The sequence below is a fragment of the Candoia aspera genome, chromosome 1, assembly GCF_035149785.1.
Source record: "Candoia aspera isolate rCanAsp1 chromosome 1, rCanAsp1.hap2, whole genome shotgun sequence".
NCBI classification, from domain to species: Eukaryota; Metazoa; Chordata; class Lepidosauria; order Squamata; family Boidae; genus Candoia; species Candoia aspera.
The window spans coordinates 170,100,172-170,122,166 of NC_086153.1; the positions used below are offsets into that span (position 1 = coordinate 170,100,172).

Genomic DNA, 21,995 nt, shown 5'->3' on the forward strand with positions numbered 1-21,995 from the left:
AAGATTGAAAATTTAATTATATAGTACACGTTTCTGTGACTTTGGTGTTTCAGTCACTTTCCAGTTAACACAATTTTCCCTCCATGGAACATTTTGTTATCTATACTAATGTCCCAAAGAAAACTATTATATGGGAAATGCTCTCAACATTTTCCAAGAAATTGCAAAATTTAAATTAGACCTTGATGTTTATTTCTTGAGATATTCTTACCTAGGAGAAAATGGAGCAATGGACAAAAGCTTGTATTAATTTAGCCCCAAATATATGCTTTTGTAAGCTCAAGCAAGGAGGACATCTTCACTGGAGTTAGAAATGTACATTGTGAGGAAAAATGAAAAACAAATTTAATTCAGGGAACTTGCAGAGTTAATTTTCTTTGGGCTCTTGAGTCAATAAAATAGGATTAGATTGTATCTTGGTTTCCAGACATCCTGGTCAAATAAATCTCTTGTGTGACCCCCACCCCACCCCACCCCATTCAATTTATAGGGATGTTATTCAGTGTTAAATGTTACAAAAATATCTTGTGCTGATAAGTAACACTTGGATAATCGTGAATCGCAACTCCATGTCAGATGGTTTCTTCCAGTAGAGATGTACATATTATCTCTTAAGACCAGTTGATTTCTACATTTGCGCTATTATACAAAGGTGGTGAGAGAACAAAAAAGGCAGTAATGGTCACTGAAATTAACCTGAATAGGCATGTTGTGTCTGATGGAGTAGGGAAAAGCGACTCTCTAGGAAGCTGCAGCTTCTTCCTCCTTGCCTAGAACCAAAGAGGTGGGGAAACGATAATGCAACAGAGTGACACTGGCATGTGTTGCTGAGAGATGATCTTGACCGTTGACTTTCTTAGGTTGTATAATCTCCTTCAAGAACATTGACTGCTTACACTGGTTGGCTTTAGCTTGATTTCTATTACAGTATACATATTTCTTTCCAATTATCCCCACGTGGTGGAGAAAACATAACCCATCACCAGAAAAAGAAGCTCTGTAGAACATTCCTCTCCTGACCTACTTTACCAATCCGTGTTGCTTGCTGTAATGTCAGGCATCCATATAGATTTTCTCAGAGGAAAAGAGTGAGAGAACAAGCTCACAGGTAAAATAGTCTTATTTAACCCTAAAAGGTTTTGCTGGTGACCCAACTGCAGCTGGCAGATTTAACATGGGAAGCTGTCACAATGGGTATGCAAACATCATTGCTTGGGGTTTTGCCCTATGCCATTGGCTTGCCTTGGCATTCACGTTTGGAACACTGAGCAGGCTTCCACCAGTCCCCGTGATGACAGTGACAGATGTTGCACTCATCCACTTTGACTTCGATGCCGGCCGGAATGATGGTGGTTCCTGCAAAGCAGTTTGGACCTGGAAATGTACATACATAAACAGATTAAATGTGAAGCAGATTGGAGAACGTGGGTTTGATTATGCTGGGCACAGTCCATCCAAAAGTAACACTTTTAATTTCACTACAGCCATCAGAAAGACTGAAACCCAGGTTTAGAATTGCTTTACTTGTAATAATAAGTAAAAATGTTCATGAACTTTGTGTCCTTTATTGACAGTAGAAAGCTCATCTACATCTACATTCATGATGTCATATTCAGTGAAAAGTAATTTCATTCCATCTACAAAGACCAACACCTTAACAAAAATGGGAAAAACATAAAAATAACCCTATGATATTTTGAAAGTATTTTCAATGCTGTTTCATACCTATAGGTGATTCAAAATTATTACCAATAGCCATCCTTTTTTGTCTTCCTTTTTGGTGATGTGTAAACAGTACTCTAATGCCCAGGGTACGGAATACAGAAAGCTCTGGTGAGCTTTTAGCCTCCATGTAATTCTTTGAACATCCTTTTTCCTAGTCTTTTTTAAATGTTTGCAGAGGTAACAAAACCAAATCTATTTTCTGCATATATATTTGCCTGTTCTCTGACAAGGATCTTCCCTAATTTTATTTCCTCAACAACATGAGGCAGATTGGCCTTGAGAGAACCCAACTCATCCAAGCGAGGATAGTGATAATCCATAGTTTATTTAAGCACAGTTTGGAAAACATAAATGCCTTCATCTGTACTATATGCCAAAATAAACCATAGTTTACAAACTTCAGTGGCTGGGTTCAGCCCATGCATGAATTCAGCATGTGGTCCTCTTTCTGGACAAGCCAAAGTTGAGCCACCAGAAGTCCCATCTACACTACCAGCCTTGCCTAAATAAGGCAATATTTTGCAAATTCCCCAAGGGGGATTGCAGGTAAAGGGAAACTATGTAGTGCTTTTTACTTGCCTATTTATTTTGATGGCAGAATGTTGACCTTGTTGGCAGAATTCTGATTCACAACATGGAATGCCTATGTCTGATCCTTCTTTGAATTATCTTTCTGTAGTGTTAGGACAACATCTACTAATGTATGTGTCATATATTGGGAAATAACTACCATTACAATCCTAGGTAGGTGTTTGTTTATTATTTCTATTTCAAGGCTACCTGGCTCCACAGTGACACTGGGTGGCTTGCAGTTAGAAAAAACAATATACATCAGAGAAAAAGAACATAGCTAACTGGAAGGCAGAACCCCAAACCAAAGGGGTTCAGCCACCATCCTAACCCAAGACCTGGGAGAACAACCAGGTCTTTAACAATTGGTGGAAAAGCAAAAGGGTGGGAGCAGTAGAACTCCCTACTTAACTGCAACAAAGTGGGCTCTCCTGAAATCTTTCCATAGCTGCCAAGACCACCACCAGCCAACTGCTAGTTGGAAGCATCTCCAGCTTTTTATTTTTGAAGTCCAGAGTTGGTGATTTAGCAACCAATTATTGTTATGCCAAACAGCCAGCTTGGTCTAATAGTTAAGGCACTCAGCTAGAAACCAGGAGACCATGAGTTCTAGTCCTGCCCTAGGCACAAAGCCAGCTGGGTGACCTTGGGCCTGTCACACACACACAGCCGGAGGAAGAAGGCAATGGCAAACCACTTGTGAAAAACCTGGCCAAAAAAACTGCAGGGACTTGTCCAGGCAGTCTGAGAATCGAACACGACTGAACAGATTAAAAAAAAAAATGTTCATACACATTTATTATAGCTATTATATTATACAGTGCATACAGCCTTGGGTGGCGCAGAGTGGTAGGCAGCAGTATTGCAACCGAAAACTCTCCCCACGACCCGAGTTCGATCCCAGCGGAAGCTGGATTCTTGGGTAGCTGGCTCAGGCCGACTCAGCCCTCCATCCTTCCGAGGTCGGTAAAATGAGCACCCAGCTTGCTGGGGAAGGTGATGACTGGGGAAGGCAATGGCAAACCACCCTGCTATAGCCTGCCAAGAAAATGTTGCGAAAGCGGCATCCCCCCAAAGGGTCAGACATGACTCGGTGCTTGCGCAGGGGACCTTTCACCTTTTTCCATTATATTATACATGGGATTTCTTAATTTGTTTATCTTTCTTTCCCCTTCAGTTATTCATGAGGAAAAAATTAAAGCCAAGTCATTTCTAAATTGGCAGGAATCTTACTTCCATGCTAATTAAAGTTGTGCTAAAAACTATGACCCACATCATGTTTCTATACATGCAGAAAATGTTTAGTTCACACATCCCTATTTACTGTGTTCCTGAGGTACTATCACCAAAAATGCAAAATGAAGCAGAGGCAAAAGTTTGGGCAAGCTGATGAGTCAGAGACTAGAACCTGCCGGCGACCTTAAGTGTTGTCCTCAAATCATGCTCTTTACTGTTTGGCTCCTGACTTCCTCCCACCTAGGGGAAGACATTTTGGGAGACATTTATATTTCACTGGATTTGAGTCCACTGCTAGAAAATAGTAGGGTGTCTCAAGAAAAGCCGCAGGTCAGCGGTAAAGCCCGTTCTTTGCATGTCATGCCTAAGTTCATTTTCTACCGTCTTCAGTTCCAAAATGCTCTCACCTTGTCTTGGAACTGCATGGCCATTCAACTTAAATTTTAAAAAAGCAAACTCACTTCTAATTGATATGGTCAGGACAGAGGGAAGCTGAACTTGGAACGCACCGAAGTCGAGGATAAGAGATTCATACTGCAAAATCTACGTATGCCCAGGATCTCAACATCCAGGTTGGGCCTGAACAAAAATCGGAGCCGAAAGGCAAAGCCCTCCGCCGATGGCTCCTCGGACGTGACGCGGCTTCACTTGTTGCTCCCGCCGCAGCAGAGCTACAGAGGTAGCTGCTACGGCCTCCCCCGCTCCCCTCCTCGCCCCATTTCCAGGCGAGCCGCGGCAGCCGCCGCTCGCCTACCTGCCAGCGGTCTGCTCAGGGGCCGCCCCGCAGGCGCTCACGAGAGACGCCGCCGACCGCGGGGAGACGCCCCTTGGGGGTGGAGCGACGCCCCCACCCTCGTGCCGCCAGGTTGGTTCTTTTCTTTCTACCCCCTTGAAAGCCACAGGGCTGCCCGGGCCATATTTGCGACACGGGTCGCCATGTGATAGTGCACGTGAGCGTCAGCAAGCATCCGCATTTTAAACCTGCTCTTGCACTGAGACTTAGAAACCAACAGAATAGACCCGTCGAAACTGTATTTTGTGCCGTAATTATACTCTTAGAGTCGTAAGTTAACCAAAAATAGCTTTCTGTTGAACATTTTTTCCCGGATTTAGAGTAATAGAATACGGTTAAGTGGACTTGTCTCTCAAATAGTTGCAATGCACGTTTCTTTCACATTTAACTTTTGGGTGAAAAATCTGGTATTTAAATTGATGTTTTCTCGACCAAAGATAAAAATTATGACACTGAATTTCATATTGTTTCCTCCATTTCTACTCATTCTGGCTGCCTGTAAATACGTTATTACAAACAGTAATCTGTTAAATTGTTGTCTAATGTGGAGTCCCAACCTGTTTAAGGGGAAAGTGAGCCACTGCTGTGTAGTCAGTTTTCCTATCCCTTGTTTCCTAACCAGTGTCTTTCTGCAGAGGCCGTGGGGTATCTGTGGACTGCCTTCACCAAAGGCAATTGCATTCTCCTGCATTATATAGGATTGGAAGGGATCTTGGAGGTCTTCTAGTCCACCCCACCTGCCCAGTCAGGAATCCTCATACCACCCCAGATAACTGGCTGTCCAATCTTTGCTGGAAAACTTCCAGTGATGGAGACCCACCAGCAGGGCTGCAACCGGGGGGGAGGGGCAACCGGGGCATGTGCCCCAGGTGCGCTGGTGGGGCACCAAAATGAGCCCTGGGAGGGCACCAAAATGAGTGCTGGGGGGGCGCCAAAATGGATGCGGAATCCATGTTTGCTCCAGGTGACACCCTAGTTGCGGCCTTGCCCACCAGGTCAGGAGGCAGGCTGTTCCATTGCTTAATGGCTGTCATAGTCAGGAAATAGTTTGGATCTCTCACTGTAAAGCTTCCACCCATTGGGTCTTGTCTTACCTTTGGGTGTTCTGGAAAGTAAATCCACACCCTCTTCCCTGTGACGGCCCTTCAAGTGTGAGAAGATTGCTATCATGTCCCACTTGAGCCTTCTCTTTTTAGGCTAAATGTTCCAAGTTCCTTTAACCGCTCTTGGTAGGATTTAACCTCCAAGCCTCTTACCATCCGTACCGCTCTTATCTGCCCTCCTTCCAGTTCCTAACATCCTTCTTGCGAGCAGTATTGTCATTTCCCATGATCTTGACAAGATACTTCTGTCAGCAGAGCCCCAAACTGTATTGGCTCTTTCGGCAGCTGCCATTTGACGATTTCTCTGGGCTTCTCACAGAGTTTAGCTTCCTAGATTACAGAAAGCTCCAAGTTATACCTCCTGGGAGGTAGAGTAAGAGATGTCATTCCCATTGAAGAGATTGCTTCTGATTTGTTTATAACTACCACAGTTTTGTTCCTATTTGAACCTGCTTCTGCAGCCCTTCCCAATAGATAAATAATAATAAATAAATAATAGGATAAATAAGTTATCCTCAAGTCACAACAGTTTCTTAGGTTCATGGCAGTCATAAACTTATCTGTTACGTTGAATACTATCTTTGTTTATTTCTGACTGTCTCTCAAGTAGTATTCATTGACTCAGATTTTTGTGACATGTGAATTGATAACAGTATCATTCAAAAACAAGGCTTCAAAATGCCACATCTTTTTTGTCAGAAAAACGCCAAATGTTTTATCATTCCCTAGTTATAAAATTCAGTTTAAGCATTGTCCGTTACCACTAATACAAATGTTGCAGTTTCAAGGCTTTTAAATAACCCTTTTCATCATCTCGCTGATCCATGTTGGTCTTTTGATTCATCTGAAGGTCTTTTGCCCATTCTAGATTTATATTAAGTAAAGGTGGTTAAGGTGAGGCTGAGCAGACAGTGATGGCTGAATTCTCAATGGCTCTTACTGAGTAGCTTCCACATCTGGGTTTTAAGATCATTTAAAAAAATTATAAACATTTGATATTTTTGTCCTTGCAGTGCTGACAAGAAAACCGATTAATTTTGCATGCATGCCATTTTTGTATCTGTGTAAGTAGACTCTTTGTCATAAGCTATTTTCTGTGTTCTGCTTGATTTCACAGCCAAGATGGTGAAATTCAGTTTAGGATTTCTGTCTTAGCTAATAATCATTTCTATAAAAAAAGTAAGCTGCAGTGACCAGAGGAACAACAGCAGTCCAAAATCATGAGGTGCTGCTGCCTAGAGCCTAGATAGTGCTTTTCACGGATAGGACCAAACAACAGATCTTGTTAATGGTCCAAGATCCTGGCTATTTCTCAGTAAGTTGCTATAATTTTTTTCCTGGCCTGTACAGCTGAACATCTCTGTATGCAAAATTCTCTGTGTTCAGCAAACTAGAATGCTAAGGAAAAAGCTAGGACACAACCTTTCATCATATGAACCTCTCTGTATATGCAGCTTCCTGTCCAAAATGGAGTGGCTCAACTGCAGGTTTACTACTTCAGAGAGAAATTTTGTTTTGTTTTATTCAATTTATATGGCCCTCCAGTCACCAAGGGATTCTGGGTGGCTAATAACATAGCACTTTGCAGTGTTTTTCTGAGGCTGTTCCAATTAGGCAGCCACATTTTTTGCTTTCATCATTCAGTCTGGGAAAGGTGATAACTATCTGGAGCTGCTCTGTGAGAAGCCAGGCTAATTACCTGTCCTGTGCCACTTGAATGATGTCTGTCCTGACTGCTGGCCAGGTTCATAACAAAAACTTGTAATAAAGTTCAAGCTGTCATATGTGGGTCCAAGTGAAAGCTGCTCAGCCCTAACCCCTTGATGCAGACAAACATCTCTCATTAAATACAAGGAAGAGAATCTTTAATTTGGAAATCACATGAAGAAAGGAAATTAAGTGACAAGAGGAATGGGGACTGTTTTCTGCTGTTGTCCTTAGCTAGGCTGTTAATTAATTTACTGGAAAATCCATGGAGAGGAAAAAATTTTTCTGGCACTTCAAGCTCTGATTTGCTGTATTGCCCCCCATTTAAGTACGCCAGAAAGGATAAAACAAGGAAGTTGAGATCTTTTTCTTAAGAGTGTCAAGGGAGTGAAAATATCTGCTCTGCTTTCCAACCTCATGGACATAAAAACCTTACTAGTGTCACTGGCCATTATCAAGACAATATAAAGTCTATCCTGATCTTTGGTGCAACCATGGTTGGATGTCTCTTTATGTCAGTAATGCATATCCTGCCTAAGCTAGGTTTTGGTAGCCAAGTGAGTTAAGTTAGGCCTGTCAATTTACTATTATAGTGTGAAAGAAGAAGAATGAGGGCAGGCTGTGTGCAGAACAATGACTTGCTGTATTGCTTCTGAAGATAAAAGCTAAGCAGAAACCTGCAGCCTTTTTAAAAAAAATTATTTTCTATCCTGTCTTTATTATTTTTATAAATAACTCAAGGTGGCAAACATGCCTAATACTCCTTCCTCCTCCTGTTTTCCCCACAACAACAACCCTGTGAGGTGAGTTGGGCTGAGAGAGAGGGACTGGCCCAAGGTCACCCAGCCGTCTCTTATGCCTAAGGCGGGACTAGAACTCTTGGTCTCCTGGTTTCTAGCCCATTGCCTTAACCTCTAGACCAAACTGGCTCTCATTGTACAACTAGGGGGTACAACTTTGTACCCCATCCTCCCTCTGCAGCCTATCAAACTACCAAGGAGAGAAGAGATGAGTATAATCTCATTTAGTTGCCTGACATCTCACTTAATTCTCATCCACAGCCTCTCTTGTCCCTGGTTGTTTGTTCTCTTGTTGTACTTAATAAAGTCTAGAATAAATTGCAGCAGTTTCTAGTTAAACCCGCTAATCACTTTATTAAAAAAAGAAGCTAAATATGCTGGAAACACAAGGAAGTATCTACAAAACCTATACTGTATATAATTCTACAAAGCAAAGAAATCTGGGAGAAGTTATATTGCTCATTTTGTTTTCTTAACAAATGCTGCCTGGCTGTATTAGCGTGCAAGGGTGCACAACATTTTAGGGAGCACAAAATACAAAGCTCTTCATATTGGAGACAAATTAAATGCACAGGTGTAGAATGAGGATATCTGGTTTGTTGATAGCACTTTAAAAAATCAGAATACAGTTGATAAGAAACTGAATGAGGCAGTAGTTTTCAACATGAGATGCTTTAAATTGGATTTGAGCAGTAAGCAAAGGACTGGACTCAAGGACTCTATGATTTGCAGATGTGATGCTAAAATGAAGGGGTGGAGCTGAGATTGCAGGCCTTTTCAGTGGGTTGGGTGATGTTCAAGATGGAATGGTTTTCCACTCCCGTTCTAACCCTTAACTTGAAGGGATGAAAGGAAAACCCTGCTAAAGTCCAGCCATTTTTGTGAAGCTGTAAATGGGGTCTTGGGATGGAACCTGCAACCTTCAAGCCACATGGGTTCACCCTTAATCAAATGTAAAATTAGCCTGGAGAAAGAAAGAAGATTTCTCCTAAATGTTGATCTCCATTCAGCTGGGTGAATGTATTTCCGTGTGATATTTAAGAAGGTGGCCATTGCCCAACTCCCGAACCATCACTAAACAAATGGTTAAGCAAGGACTTCCTGTAGACTGTTAGGACTATTACAACAGAACTGTAAAATCTGAACTGTTTGCAGTCATTAGATGGCAGCTTTGATGCAGAGAATATAAACTGCTGCACTGGGGTGCCAGGGAGGTGGAGGGAGGGAATTTGTCAATAAAAAAGATGTAGAAATGTATTTTCTCTTTTGTTATGTAAGTACCTACATAATATTCTTGATTTTACCTCTTGGCCTGCAAAGCCTAAAATATTTACCATCTGGCCCTTTACAGAAAAAATTACTGACCCCCATTCCAAAGTTTCCATTTCACCAGCAACAGAGGGGTATTGCCTGTGCAAAAGGGACATCTGATTATATCTGTGGTGGATAGAAGATCCCTGAGTGACTTTGGGCCAATCACTTCCTCAGGAGGAAGTGCTATGAATGCTGCCTTGAGCTTCTGAAAAAAAAGGTGGGATATAAATCTAACAAAAGAGTGGATGAATTAATAAAATCATTTTGCACACAACATAACAGCACAGTAGGGAACAGGAAGTGTTTGACATTACTCAAACCTGCTTCATTTCAGAGAAATCCCTCCAAGCATTAAATTCCAGAGTTTTGTTTTGTTTCTGCACTGTTCAGTTGGGACTCTTGGGAAATTACTGATTGACAATAAATATGCAAATGAATGAAAATTAGTAACAAGTTTTACTTGATGCTTACTCATACTTTGCATTCTCCATTGTTTTATTAAAAGAATAAAATGCAGAAATTTAAATCTGAAAATAAGATCTGAAACATCAGCAGAATAATTGGTAAAGTATCACCAGATAATATGGACAGATGTAAACAGCACTAAAAATATTTAATGCCTGGAGAAATGAGAGTTCACAAGCTGGATGACATTTAGTGGCAGTGTGTTTGTTTATTACTATAGTATTTTGATGTATACACTAAACTGAATTGTCTGGTCATCTCAGTGTATGAAGAAGGGTTATTACTTCTTTGAATGCTACATTTAAAATGCATCCTCATTGTATTTTATTCTTTTAGCTTTATTGTAAACTGCCCAGAGTCCCCTCTTTGGGGGAGATGGGTGGTGGCGAAATTTGATAAATAAATAAATAAATCCTCTTTTTTCTCCAGCAGGGTTTCCCTCCCTCCTGAGGAAGTGATTGGCCCATTGATGTTAAAGTTTTTGGATGTTTTGACTTTGGGGAGTTCTACATATGAGGGGTCCTACAAACAGCCAAGGAAGGGGAAGCAGCTACCTTGGGGCCTTGGGCTCTCCTTACACTATGCCTCAGCAAAACTGGTTGTGTGTGCAGGACCTCAAGAGGACCTGCAGCTGAGGAATGGTGAGGAGAGGGAGGTGGGGAGGGAGGTGGGGAGGGAGGAGGGCCAGAATGCCCTACTTATGCCCCTGCTATATATGATTGCCAGGGGGGAATGCTAAATCTTAACAGTTTAGGTCATTATTTAGTGTTTTAATTAATGAATTGGCATTACATTTGGAAATAATATGAAGTGACTGAAGGACCATGTTGCTTGAATTTATGTTTTTGGACCCAGTCCATTCTGAGCGATGGACTGGGAAGTCAAGTAACATCCATCGAACAACCTGCACTGGATCTGTGTGGCAGACTATCCCATTGGGGGAGATGGGTGGTGATATCAATTAAATAAACAAACAAACAAACTTTAAGGAAGACGCCTTCATTCTTCAGTGGATTGGTTTGGACTGACACACACACACACACACACACACACAGACACATCCCTGCTATGCAAATCTCTACACTCTTTTGCCCAACCCTTCCCCCAATATGAAATGGAACGTGCTGCGGTAAGCAAAAATGCTCCTGCAGTTAAAATCTTTAATTCTCTGCTGCAGTAACATCTAACCTTCAGGAAGGGATTTGCAGCAAATCACTAACTCTTTATACAAAATCAGAACTGCTGTGCTGCCAGAGCTTTTCATCCCTAGTGATTTACAGCATCACTGGAATGGTCAGCCATCACTAATTTTACCTCCTGCTTGTGTGACACTGATCATGCCTCATCCTAGACCATGACTGAAGCTCGCTTATCCTGCTCCTTTTTTGTACTGTCAAATGCCAGCTAGTACAAAAATACAAAGGAATAAAGCGAGTCAAGACAATGCTTCCCGATGCTGGCAGCTCTTTCAGTTGCCACAGCAAGAGCCGAGTTCCACCAAGGACTGCTGGTGAGGAAATGCTCTGCAATTGCTAAAATAACATTGGGATAAGTTCCACAGCTGAGAACAATTATGATAAACAGTCATTCTTTTTCAAAGTAAAACACCAGATTACTGTGGCATCTTGGAAAAATATGTGTGAAAGCAAATTGGAAGCAAAAAGCATGTGGCTTAATTGCTTTTAAAGTACTAAGCATATGGCAAAGTGCTAGTATTATGCACATTTAAAGAGTTGCACATCAGATGCCATAGCAATTCCAAAACCCGGCAGAGATTAAACGTGATTTTGTTATCTCAGGAATCACTCTGCTAGCCAGAGACCGCCACCAGGAATTCTGAACATAAAGTAAATCCCAGAGTAAGCACAAGGGAAAAGCAGGAGGATGCCCTTGGTACTGAGTAATAGATTAAAGAGCCAGTTTGGTGTAGTGGTTAAGGCACCAGGCTAGAAATCGGGAGACCCTGAGTTCTAGTGCCGCCTTAGGCACAAAGCCGGCTGGGGAACCTTGGGCCAGTCACTCTCCCAGGCTTGGAAGGAGGCAAGGGCAAACCACTTCTGAAAAGCCTGCCAAGAAAACTGCAGGGACTTGTCCAGGCGCTCTCCGAGAATCAGACACAATTGAAGAGATTAAAAAAAAGATTAAAGGCTGTGAATTGAACACCCTATAAATTACTTTGGAGCATTAATAAAAGTATTATGATCTGACCCTTAATGCAGTTTTTGACCTGGTTATTGGACGGAAAGGAATTTCTGCATCTCTGTTACTCGATTCAATTATTTGTATGATAGTCAACTTCAGAACAACATGGTTCTGAAAAAATACAAAAAAATTAAGCACGGCACAGTATTTTAAGAAAATAGTAGCACACATACTTTAATATTATCTCACAACACTCATTTTAAACCTGTTGCTTACTCAGGTCCTTCCAACAGCTCCCAGTGACCCAGTTGTGACTTGTGTATACAAAGCTGGGAGGAATGTATAATTCAAAAGTTGTATTGCATCAACTTTTGCTATTGAAATATTGCAAAAATTTATGTATATAACCCATTCAAGAATGGGAAAGTAACCATGACCAATTCTATCGTTACTGTTTAAAGACACTGTTTGAAATGTGCATCTCCTATGCTAAACAAAACCAAGATAGTACACATAATCATTCTAAAAATGGAAATTCTCTGACATTTAGCATAATATTGCAAAGCAGATTTCCCAACCAAGCATAAGAACACAAAAACTGCTTAGCTAAATCAGCCCAAAAGCATATTGCAGAATGTTTATCTTGCATAAAAACCATTGATATGGTACCTCTGGAAACTCAGAAGCAGTTATGAAGGTGACCCCATTATATAGTTTTAGAGGTAGGCATGTGGTATTCTTTATGGTAGAATGGTTGTGCCTGAAAGGAGAAAGGCTGGATGTGTCAAACCTCTTCACACTTTGATCTGCCTTCTTTGGGGTTGTGCCTGTGTAGCTTCTACTAATCTCACCTGTTTTCACCTGACATCTTCCCTCTCACCATAGTATGTAAGAGATAGAGCTCCCACAAACTATGCTATCTTTCTAGCAATTAAGAGGTGCAAAATACAACAAATTCAATAGTGCTCTATAGGGTAAAGGTGTGTAGCTGGATGGTTTAGCCCTCCCCATGGGAGATAGACCAATCTTAAATATAATTTAACATTAAATATAATTTAACATTATTCTAAGATGAAAATTTAAATGCAACCCCTTTAAAAACTTTAAATATTAAAAAAATGAGTAGTGAAGTAGATCTATTATGGGGAAGGAAGGAAGGAAGGAAGATACTCCAGGCAGGCCGCAAATAGAGTTCCTAATTAGTGTTATAGATCAACAGAGGATTTCCACAGAGAAAAAAATCTGGGACACAGCCTGAAGTAGGAATCCAAGCTGAGGTTTAAGCAACTAATTATATAACTTATACAGGGAAATAACTACAATGATATTTAGCAGCACACAGGAGAAAGAACCAAAATTCCTTTCAAATTCCTTATTTCCTCAGTTTCTATTTCTCTGCTTTAATTTTACTCAAATGCCAGTTTCTTGGAAATTCCAAACTTTACTCAGAGGCTGAGTTCCCCAGTTTTCCCAATCCGAGGGCACAGCTTTTCCACAAATCCTGCCTTAAGTTGTTGTAAAATAACCTGTTTTTCCTCTGTGCCTCACAGAGGGACTGGGGTTATTTGCCTTTGTGTACATGACAGAGACTGTCGGTCACTTGAGGGAATGTGGAATGGGAACCTCTGTGGTCTGCACAAGGCAATGTCCGTAGGGAATGCCTGAGTTCTGTTGGCTGGCAAGGGAACTGCATTCACACTATGTCTGTTCACATATCTTCAGTCTGTTCTGATAAGATTGGTAATCTATTATGCATAATGTCTTGGACACAGTCATTTTAGGAGTAATAAGGTATTTTAGGAATAACTGTACCCAGAAAATCTACTGAAATGATCCAGCATTCTAAGTAATGCCTAAAAGTGGGCATTTGTGACATCTGTGTGCACGGTATGAATTGAGGCTGGACCTTTTCCTTTCTCTTTGCTCTTGGTCTGTCCTTTCCATCCCATCTCAATGTTGGCCTTTATGCTGAGGCAGCACAACATGCACCTGCTCAGAAATCAGTGTGTTCTCATATAGCAGCAGAGAAAGCCATTTTTTTCATTGTTTTTGTTTTAACTTTTGATAGCTACCTTGAGAACATGCTAGACAGGGTTAGACATTTAACAATGGGTATTTTTTCTGAGTTTCTAAACATTTAAAAAGCATTTTAAAAATATGCAGTGAATGCATACAGATGGAAACCCATGTTTATTGCAAAAAAGGGATGGTGGCTGAAAACCCGTGTTGTACCAACCTGCAAGGTAACCCATAATTCTTACACCCATGACTGGCGAGTGGAGGGAGAAGGACTGCTATAGGACCATCTGCAGAGTGGTAGTCTTGTTATCCAGTTTCCTGACAGGCTGGGTTTCTTTTTTTACATGAATGGGTGTATTTGTCTGATTAGTAGTGCAATTTTTAAGGTCTGGAGGGACTACAGGCTACCCCAAGAGAGGTAATGTACAGTGTATCTCAAGGTCAGGCCTACCTGTCTTGATAAATCTGTTACCCAGGTTAATCTGTCATCAGTTCTTGTAGGCGTTACATAGCTGAAGCAAACTAGGGAAAATATCTGATTGGTATCCTATCATTTCTTCCAGAATAACAGTAAATGGAGATAGCAACTTCTTGACCAGCCTTTGACTAAAAGCACTTGTGTCGTCTGGATCAAGCATAGTTTATTTTCCTTCAGTAACAATGACTGCTTTAGCACCTTGTCCCTGAGGATTTTAGTTAACAGGTGGAAAGATTATTGTTTAGATCCCATGTCAATAACTGAACACTCAGGGGTAAACCTAGCACACCTACAGTATGTCGGTCTGTCAGTATGCTTGCAGTTAAGCTTTCTAAAATGAAATGTTCAGTCATACACTGATACTACACATATACAACATAACACTTAATGCAAACATATTATGTTACCTAATGAAAAAGTGGCTGGCTGGCAATATCAAAAGTAAAACAAGCTCTAAAACTTGGTCAAATATATTTCTCTTCGACTTCATTGAAAAAGGCACTCCCCAGAGATCTCACTAGTGTTCTCTAGAGAATGCTCTTTAATGTTTCAAGAGGAAGAGGAAAGCTGTTTTTGGATTAGTGTTCAAAAGTGTTTTCTGACTATGCCCCCATAAAGTTCAAACTGCAATCCTGCTGCATTACCCTGCATTTTATAGCTCTCTGATGCAAATCATCTTTTTTTTAAAACAGTCTGAGCCAAAATAGTTCTGCCCATGTTATACAGTATATTGTTTTTCTGTTCCTTTTACTTTGAAGATATCTGAAGAAGATGTTGCTCCCTTCCTCCTCCTCCTCCACCATCACCACTAATTTTAGTTTAATTTTAACTTCAGTTTTTCTGGAAACAGGCTAACATACTCTTCTTTGGTTATCTGTCCCTTTTTCCCTTTTACATGTTTTTTTCCCCTTTGAACAGTTATCAGTGTTATTAATGTCCCCCATCACTATTTTTTGAAAGATCTCCTTTCAAAGGCAAAACCTCCTTATTTGAATAGACGCTGTCTGTGTTTACTATTACTTCTGCTTATTTTTACCCAGCAACAAGAAATTCATTTCCTTGGGATTTCTTTGTAGAAGGGAAGTGCAACTAAAGTGCTCTTTTATTTCTTCTATTTTGATTATTTTAACAAACTGTACACTTCCCTTGCAATATTCCAATCATGGAACAGCCCTTTAGATCTCCATTATATTTGTATTTCCATTCTGGCTTAATATAATTTATGTTTATTTTTCATACCCAGTAGTGTATAAACAGGGACGCGGTGGCGCTGTGGGTTAAACCGCTGAGCTGCCGATCGGAAGGTCGGCGGTTCGAAACCGCGCAGCGGGGTGAGCTCCCGTTGCTCGTCCCAGCTCCTGCTCACCTAGCAGTTCGAAAACATGCAAATGTGAGTAGATCAATAGGTACCGCTTCGGCGGGAAGGTAACGGCGTTCCGAGTCATGCTGGCCACATGACCCGGAAGTGTCTATGACAACGCCGGCTCCATGGCTTAGAAACGGAGATGAGCACCGCCCCCTAGAGTCGGATTCGACTGGACTTTATGTCAAGGGAAACCTTTACCTTTTTTAGTGTATAAACAACAACGCTCATGAACTGTATAACTTAAATTGCATGGCTTAAGAGGCTCCAGTATATGTCATTATGGTGTGATAGTTAAGGTGTTGGATAAGGCCCAGGGGAAGGGCCTAATTCAGATTCCAGTCCACCCTTGGCCACAGAAGCTTATAGTCATTCTCTCTCAGCCCAACCCACCTCATAAGGTTGTTGTGGGTAAAGTGGAAGGATGAAGCTCGCTGTGTGTGCTGCCTTGAGCTCCTGAAGAAAAGGTGGGATATATATCCAAGAAACAGATACACTTTTTCATTTCTCCAACATGCACCAATCTTTTTGTGATGTTTAACTTTAGGATTCAGTTTAATGCCCTCCTGATCAAGCTTGCCACAGTTCAGCCAAACATATTTTTCCTAGTGCTCGTGAAATGCAAACTATCTCATGCCAGGAGTCAATTCAGAAGATGTATGCTTTGTTCCCAGGAGCCAAGTATTACAGCAATATCTTTTCTGTAGCCTGTAGAATTTTTCTGTTCATCTGCAATATTTTTTGCTCCCATCCTGATCCTTTGTCATCGAATAGACAAATAATGAAAACACCACTTGACACCTCCTGTCCAGGTTCTTGAGCTTCCTTTCTGGTCCTTCACTGTCCAAGTTGGCAAAGTCATTAGTCTCCACAAGAATGAGCAGGAATGAATAATTCTCTGTGCTGCTATTGTGTCACATCCCTATTCAGGAGGGCAGTATATTTCACAAGTCATTGGTTCTGGCCAGCACACTGTTCCTAAATATAGGGTGCATACATTTACAACAACTTTTCCTTTCATCCTGTTCCAGAAAGCAGTTGTATCCCCTCTGATCATTCAGCCTCTCGGCATGGTTCTCTTGTTCTTCAGAACCTATTTTATCAGCAAGGGTCGTCCTATAGCATTATCTTTCTTTGGTTCAAGAAATCTTCATAATCTTTTGTGAAGAGTAGCCAATTGCTGGTTCTGTTACTCTCCAGTGACCACTGTAAGTTTGCAATTGCTGTAAACAAACGTCAGGTTTTTATCAATAGGAAAGCATGTCATAAGCCTTGTGTATCACAACTGCAGAGATATGTCTTCCCATATTTTATATATATTTTTTATTTTGGACATTACCAGTAGAAAGTAGGTAGTTATGTATTGTCCAGTAAGAAGAAAATTTGTTAGGCACTTTTCTCTTGATCTTTGCCAAACTCTGCTGCCAAACTCTTGTTAGCAGCCCAGTTAACTTATTGTGTGACTCACTTAGTGGCCTATCTTATATGTCTTACACAGTCTTTGAAGCATCCTCTGCTTGCTTTTCAGGAAGAAATAATTTAGTTACCCACAATGGATAATCAAGAAGTTATCAGAATATCGTTTTCCAATTAGCAGCTATTCAAGATACAACCTTTTCATTCCACACAGTTGAAAGCATAATTAGAGCATATAACTTACATGGTTACCCTCCTTTCTGCCTTATCTACCTCCTATATATCAGTCTGTATATGAACTATTGTACATTGTTAAATATAAGGGGGGAAGAACAGGAACAAAGCTGAAAATTAAAATCAGTTGAGTAAACACAATAGTGTAAAAGAAGCTTGACAGACAAGAAGCAAAAGTAAGAGTTTTACCTGAGAAACTACAAATAGTTCAGAATTACCAAATATAAGAAATTTGGATAAGATTTTTGTGAACATCACTATTAATGTATTCAGTAGTTCTAACACCGCTATATTAACATATATTGCATTTTAATGCTTTTAGTTAAAAAAAACCCTACAAGTGGAATGAAGATTATTTATTTATTTATCATATTTATATACCTGCCCATCTCACATAAAAGTGACTCTGGGCAGTATACTACACAATTAAAAAACAAATACCTAAAAAACAATCACAATTAAAAAATAACTATAAAGAAGTACACAAACAAGAGGGAATGATATTAACCACAGTAAGGGAGCCATTGCAAAATCTCCCAGGTCCATATAAATCTGCATGACCTTAGGCAGGTTTTTATGCATTCCTTCTGCCATCCAGAATGCTAATCACTTGCTAGCTCTCTTACTGTTATGTTGATATTTTCCAAGCGTTTCTGGCCATAGAGCAAACTGGAAATATCTTCACTTAGAGAATCCTTAGTTTACCTTTCAGAAGCCTATTTGCATTGTTTTAAAACTTTCTATTGTGGGAAATAACCCTTGTTAGTTAATTTGTCAGGGGCAGGGAGGGGGAGTGAGAAGTGTGATTTCTTTCTCCAAGATAATTTTTATTTTGTTTACTTATAAAAATGGATTATTCTGTAAATGTTTTTATTTGATAATGCAGGTAGTCTTCATTTAGCAACCACAATTGGGACTGGCAACTTGTTGCTAAGCAAAGCAAAGTTGCTAAGTGGGAAATCACGTGACCGCAACTGTGCTTTCCTTTTCCCCACTCCCCCGCCCTCTGGAACGCTCACCCCGGCCCTGGGATAATTAGCAAGAAGGGGATGAATGTTTGTATTTACATTCATTGTAGAGGAAGGGATTACAAGAGAGTGAGCAGGCACACAATGGGGAATACACATCAAAACCAATGCCCGGGTGCTCGCAGCTGCGAGCATACTACGCAAACAGCTCAGTTGTTTTCCCCATTGTGTGCCTGCTTACTCTCTTGTAATCCCTTCCTTGCCAATCTCTCCGTTCTGCAAGGGGGGAAAAAAGAAAAACAACAGGTCAAGCACATGACCACACATACTGACTGATCACATGACTGAGGGACGCTGCAAAGATTGTAAATGTGGGCATTGGCTGTAAAGTTATTTTTTCAGCACCATCATAACTTTGAATGGTCGCTGAACAAGGCAGTTGGTAAGCAAGGACTGCCTGTATACAGCTTTCAGAAAACAAATACATATAAGAAGCAGTACTACTAGCTTTCTGCTTCAGTACTACTTAAATAAGAGCTGGTTACACTTTACTCTTGTTTAAACTGCTCTTTTTAAAAGTCCTTCTACAATTCTGTATATGCTTCCTTAAGGGGAAACACCACCAAGTGGACACTACCTTTATATGCTAACATGCATATAATTGTGTTTGGTGCCCATGAGAGACAGGTTTAGACCCTTCTTTTTCATTAAATGCCCTGAAATTTTGCCACGTGTTAACAAAAGATATAATAATTCACTTCATAAAATGGGCATAGAAATTGACATTACCTGCCTTGAGGATCCAGGGGATTCTATGGGCTAAAAAGTATATTAGAAAAGCTTAATTAAATAAAGATCAAATTACCAGTCACTGGATCTGCAAAAGGTTTCTGTTAAGAAATAGATTACCTGGGGCTCTACCACTTAAAGCTGTGGGGCTATTATGGGTCAGATGACTCATCTGAAAGGTTCAAGGAAAGACTGGCAGACAAGCTGGCCAGCCTGCTGACCATAGGAGAGCTATTCACACCTGGATTGGCCATGAAATGTCATTTTCTACAGTAAGATTAAAGACCGTTTGTCTAAAGAAGGGCATGTTGACTGTTGTAATAGTTTGAACCTGAGTTGTAACTTTTATCTTTCAGCTGAGTGTAGTGTGTTTGCAGGCAAATTCCCATAGCATTCAGGGGCTTTTTTCCTTGGGGAGCATGTAAATGAAGACAGCACTGTATGTCAATGAATGTGCATAAATAGATCTTTAACTTATTTCCCACCTTATGCATTGCTTGAGTTTGTAAATGAGTCTTTCTGTAGAATTTCTTAAACTCAAGTGAACTTTTTAGATGTAATTTGCATTTGCTTGGTGAATGAATGCCTAACAAAATTACTTTCTTTATGTATGAAAACTATCTGAAGTATAATCTAGCTGTTCTTGTAAGTAAATCCTTTAATGGCCTTTTATGCAATATATACTGTACCAGGGAGTGATTTTCAATCAATATGTACATACCATAATTTATGCTTGGCATCTATACATTACAAAAATCACTCCTTTGTTTGAAAAATACAGGGAACTAAAATACTTAGTGAAGAATTTGCTTATATTTATCAAGTAATGACTATGATCTGTTTTTGAGTGGCTGTAAAACAACATTAATGACATTCAAAATAAGTCATTCTGATTCAAAATAAATAAGCCTTAGAAAATTATCCAGGATCATAGATATAATATAGAGTAATAATATGTATAGAAATCTCTATAACAGTCCTCTGAAAACTGTTGCTAATCCTGTTCTGGGAAGTCCTGAAATGTCTCCAAAGCTCATCATTAAAGTTTCACTAAGAAGATTAGTAATCACAAATCCAGGCAAGGATTGTGAAGGGCTCATTTCTGGGGCAAAATGAATGACCAGAGAAAGCAGATTGACTGGTCTGGCGAGAACTCCTAAAACCAAATGTACATTCCTGAGAATTTTCAGCTTCTCCATGTAACATGCCATGTAATTATCTCCTTCAGCAGTTAGTCAAGTTTTTAAAATGGATGTCGAAAAGAATCCATGAAAATAGAATATTTGAAAATGACCATCCCAGTTCTCTTCTGGCTCAAAAGCCAAATTCATTGAAGGGTACATAGGGTCATGTGGGGCTATATTCTGCCTTGATGCATCTGTCAAAATGTAATCAAATCTGCTAAATAATTATTGAGATTTTTACTCTGGTGTTTATGGATCAGATTTACTATTGAACTGAATGAGAAAGCTTATTTCCATGAAAGCAGTACCAGTATTTGCAAGATACAATAGTCTTGTTTCCATGTTAAAAAAAATTAGAGTTGTCATCATAGTAGACATCCAGTTAAACCCCACCTCAAATGACATTGCTCCAAAAGATGTCATTCTCCTGCAATCATATATTCAGAAAAAGATTGTAAGTCTCCATTAACCTCCGAAACAGAAGAACTGATTGATTGATTGATTGATTGATTGATTGTCCAAGTCAAAATCTGTAGAAAACATCCACAAGGAAGAGATCATTCTGGTCTATTATGGTTCAGAATTCTTTACTACAAATAACTAAGAATATTACTTTTGGATATAAAATGTTCAAATGCAGTTTTTCTATAGCATAGGTAGGAAAATGGATTTTCCAGCTGTTGTCTTCCATCAGACACTGCCAGTGTTGATGGAAGCTTTAGTCAAAATCTGGAGGGCAACAGATTGTCCTGTGATGTGCACATAGGCGGAAAATATTGTGCAACCCCATGGGTATAAGGAAGATAGAATCTGAACAAGTTTCTTTCCTCCATTTTGAGTACTTGAGACATATGAGATGGAAAATGCATCTAAATACTAACTGCCAGAGAACATGAATAGAAGGATGCCTTGGGCTTTTATCCTCTTGATGATCTTCCTTCAAGCATCTTGAGTTAGAAAACTGGTCTAGATTGGCCTGAGATCTGATTCAGCAGACTTCCTCATGTTCTTGCTCTCAGATGGTCTAATCAGGGATTCACAAGCAAGCTGATTTCTTTGTTCCCATTTGACATTATGATCAGATGTGATACACATTCATTTTACACTACAGTCCTTGCTTACTGACCACTCGTTCAGCAACAGTTTGAAGTTGCAAAGGCGCTGAACAAGTAGTATTTACCACCAGTCCTCAAAGTTCTGGCTGCCACAGCATCTCTGCGATCACGTGATCATGATTCAGGCACTTGGCAACCAGCTCACACTTACGACAGTTGCAGCATCCTGTGGTCACATGATTGCCATTTGCAACCTTCTCTGCTGGCTTCCCTCAAGCAAAGTCAATGGGGAAGCTGGCAGGGAAGGTCACATGTCACTCTGGTAAGTCTCCCCCAGACTTCCTGCGCTCATGCTGTGCCATGCCACCCAACCCCTAGCCTTCCTGCATTTGCACCCTGCCACACCTTCCTGCATCATGCATGGCCTGCGCTGGGCCTCCCAAGCCCTCCCCCGGCCTCCCCCATCCCCCCACAGCATCCCCCACCCTCCTGTGGCACTCCCTACCCTCCTGCAGCACCCCCACACTCCTTACCTGGGATTCCCGCCACTTCCCGCTTAACCTGTGCATCTTGGGGTTATGATGGCAACTGGGACTGCTGGGATTGTTGCTAAGTGATGTGGTCACATGACATT

The 21,995-nt window shown here is 40.5% G+C and overlaps 1 protein-coding gene across 1 annotated transcript in view; it reads right to left on the reverse strand.

Annotated features, from left to right (window-relative positions):
• Positions 1-474: 474 nt before the first annotated feature.
• The window catches only part of VWC2L (von Willebrand factor C domain containing 2 like), an 89,796-nt gene continuing 68,275 nt past the window's right edge, over positions 475-21,995 (reverse strand). The window contains exon 4 of the mRNA XM_063291682.1: positions 475-1,374. Coding sequence (XP_063147752.1) covers positions 1,226-1,374 — 149 coding nt within the window. The 3' untranslated portion in view covers positions 475-1,225. The remainder of the gene's footprint in view (positions 1,375-21,995) is intronic.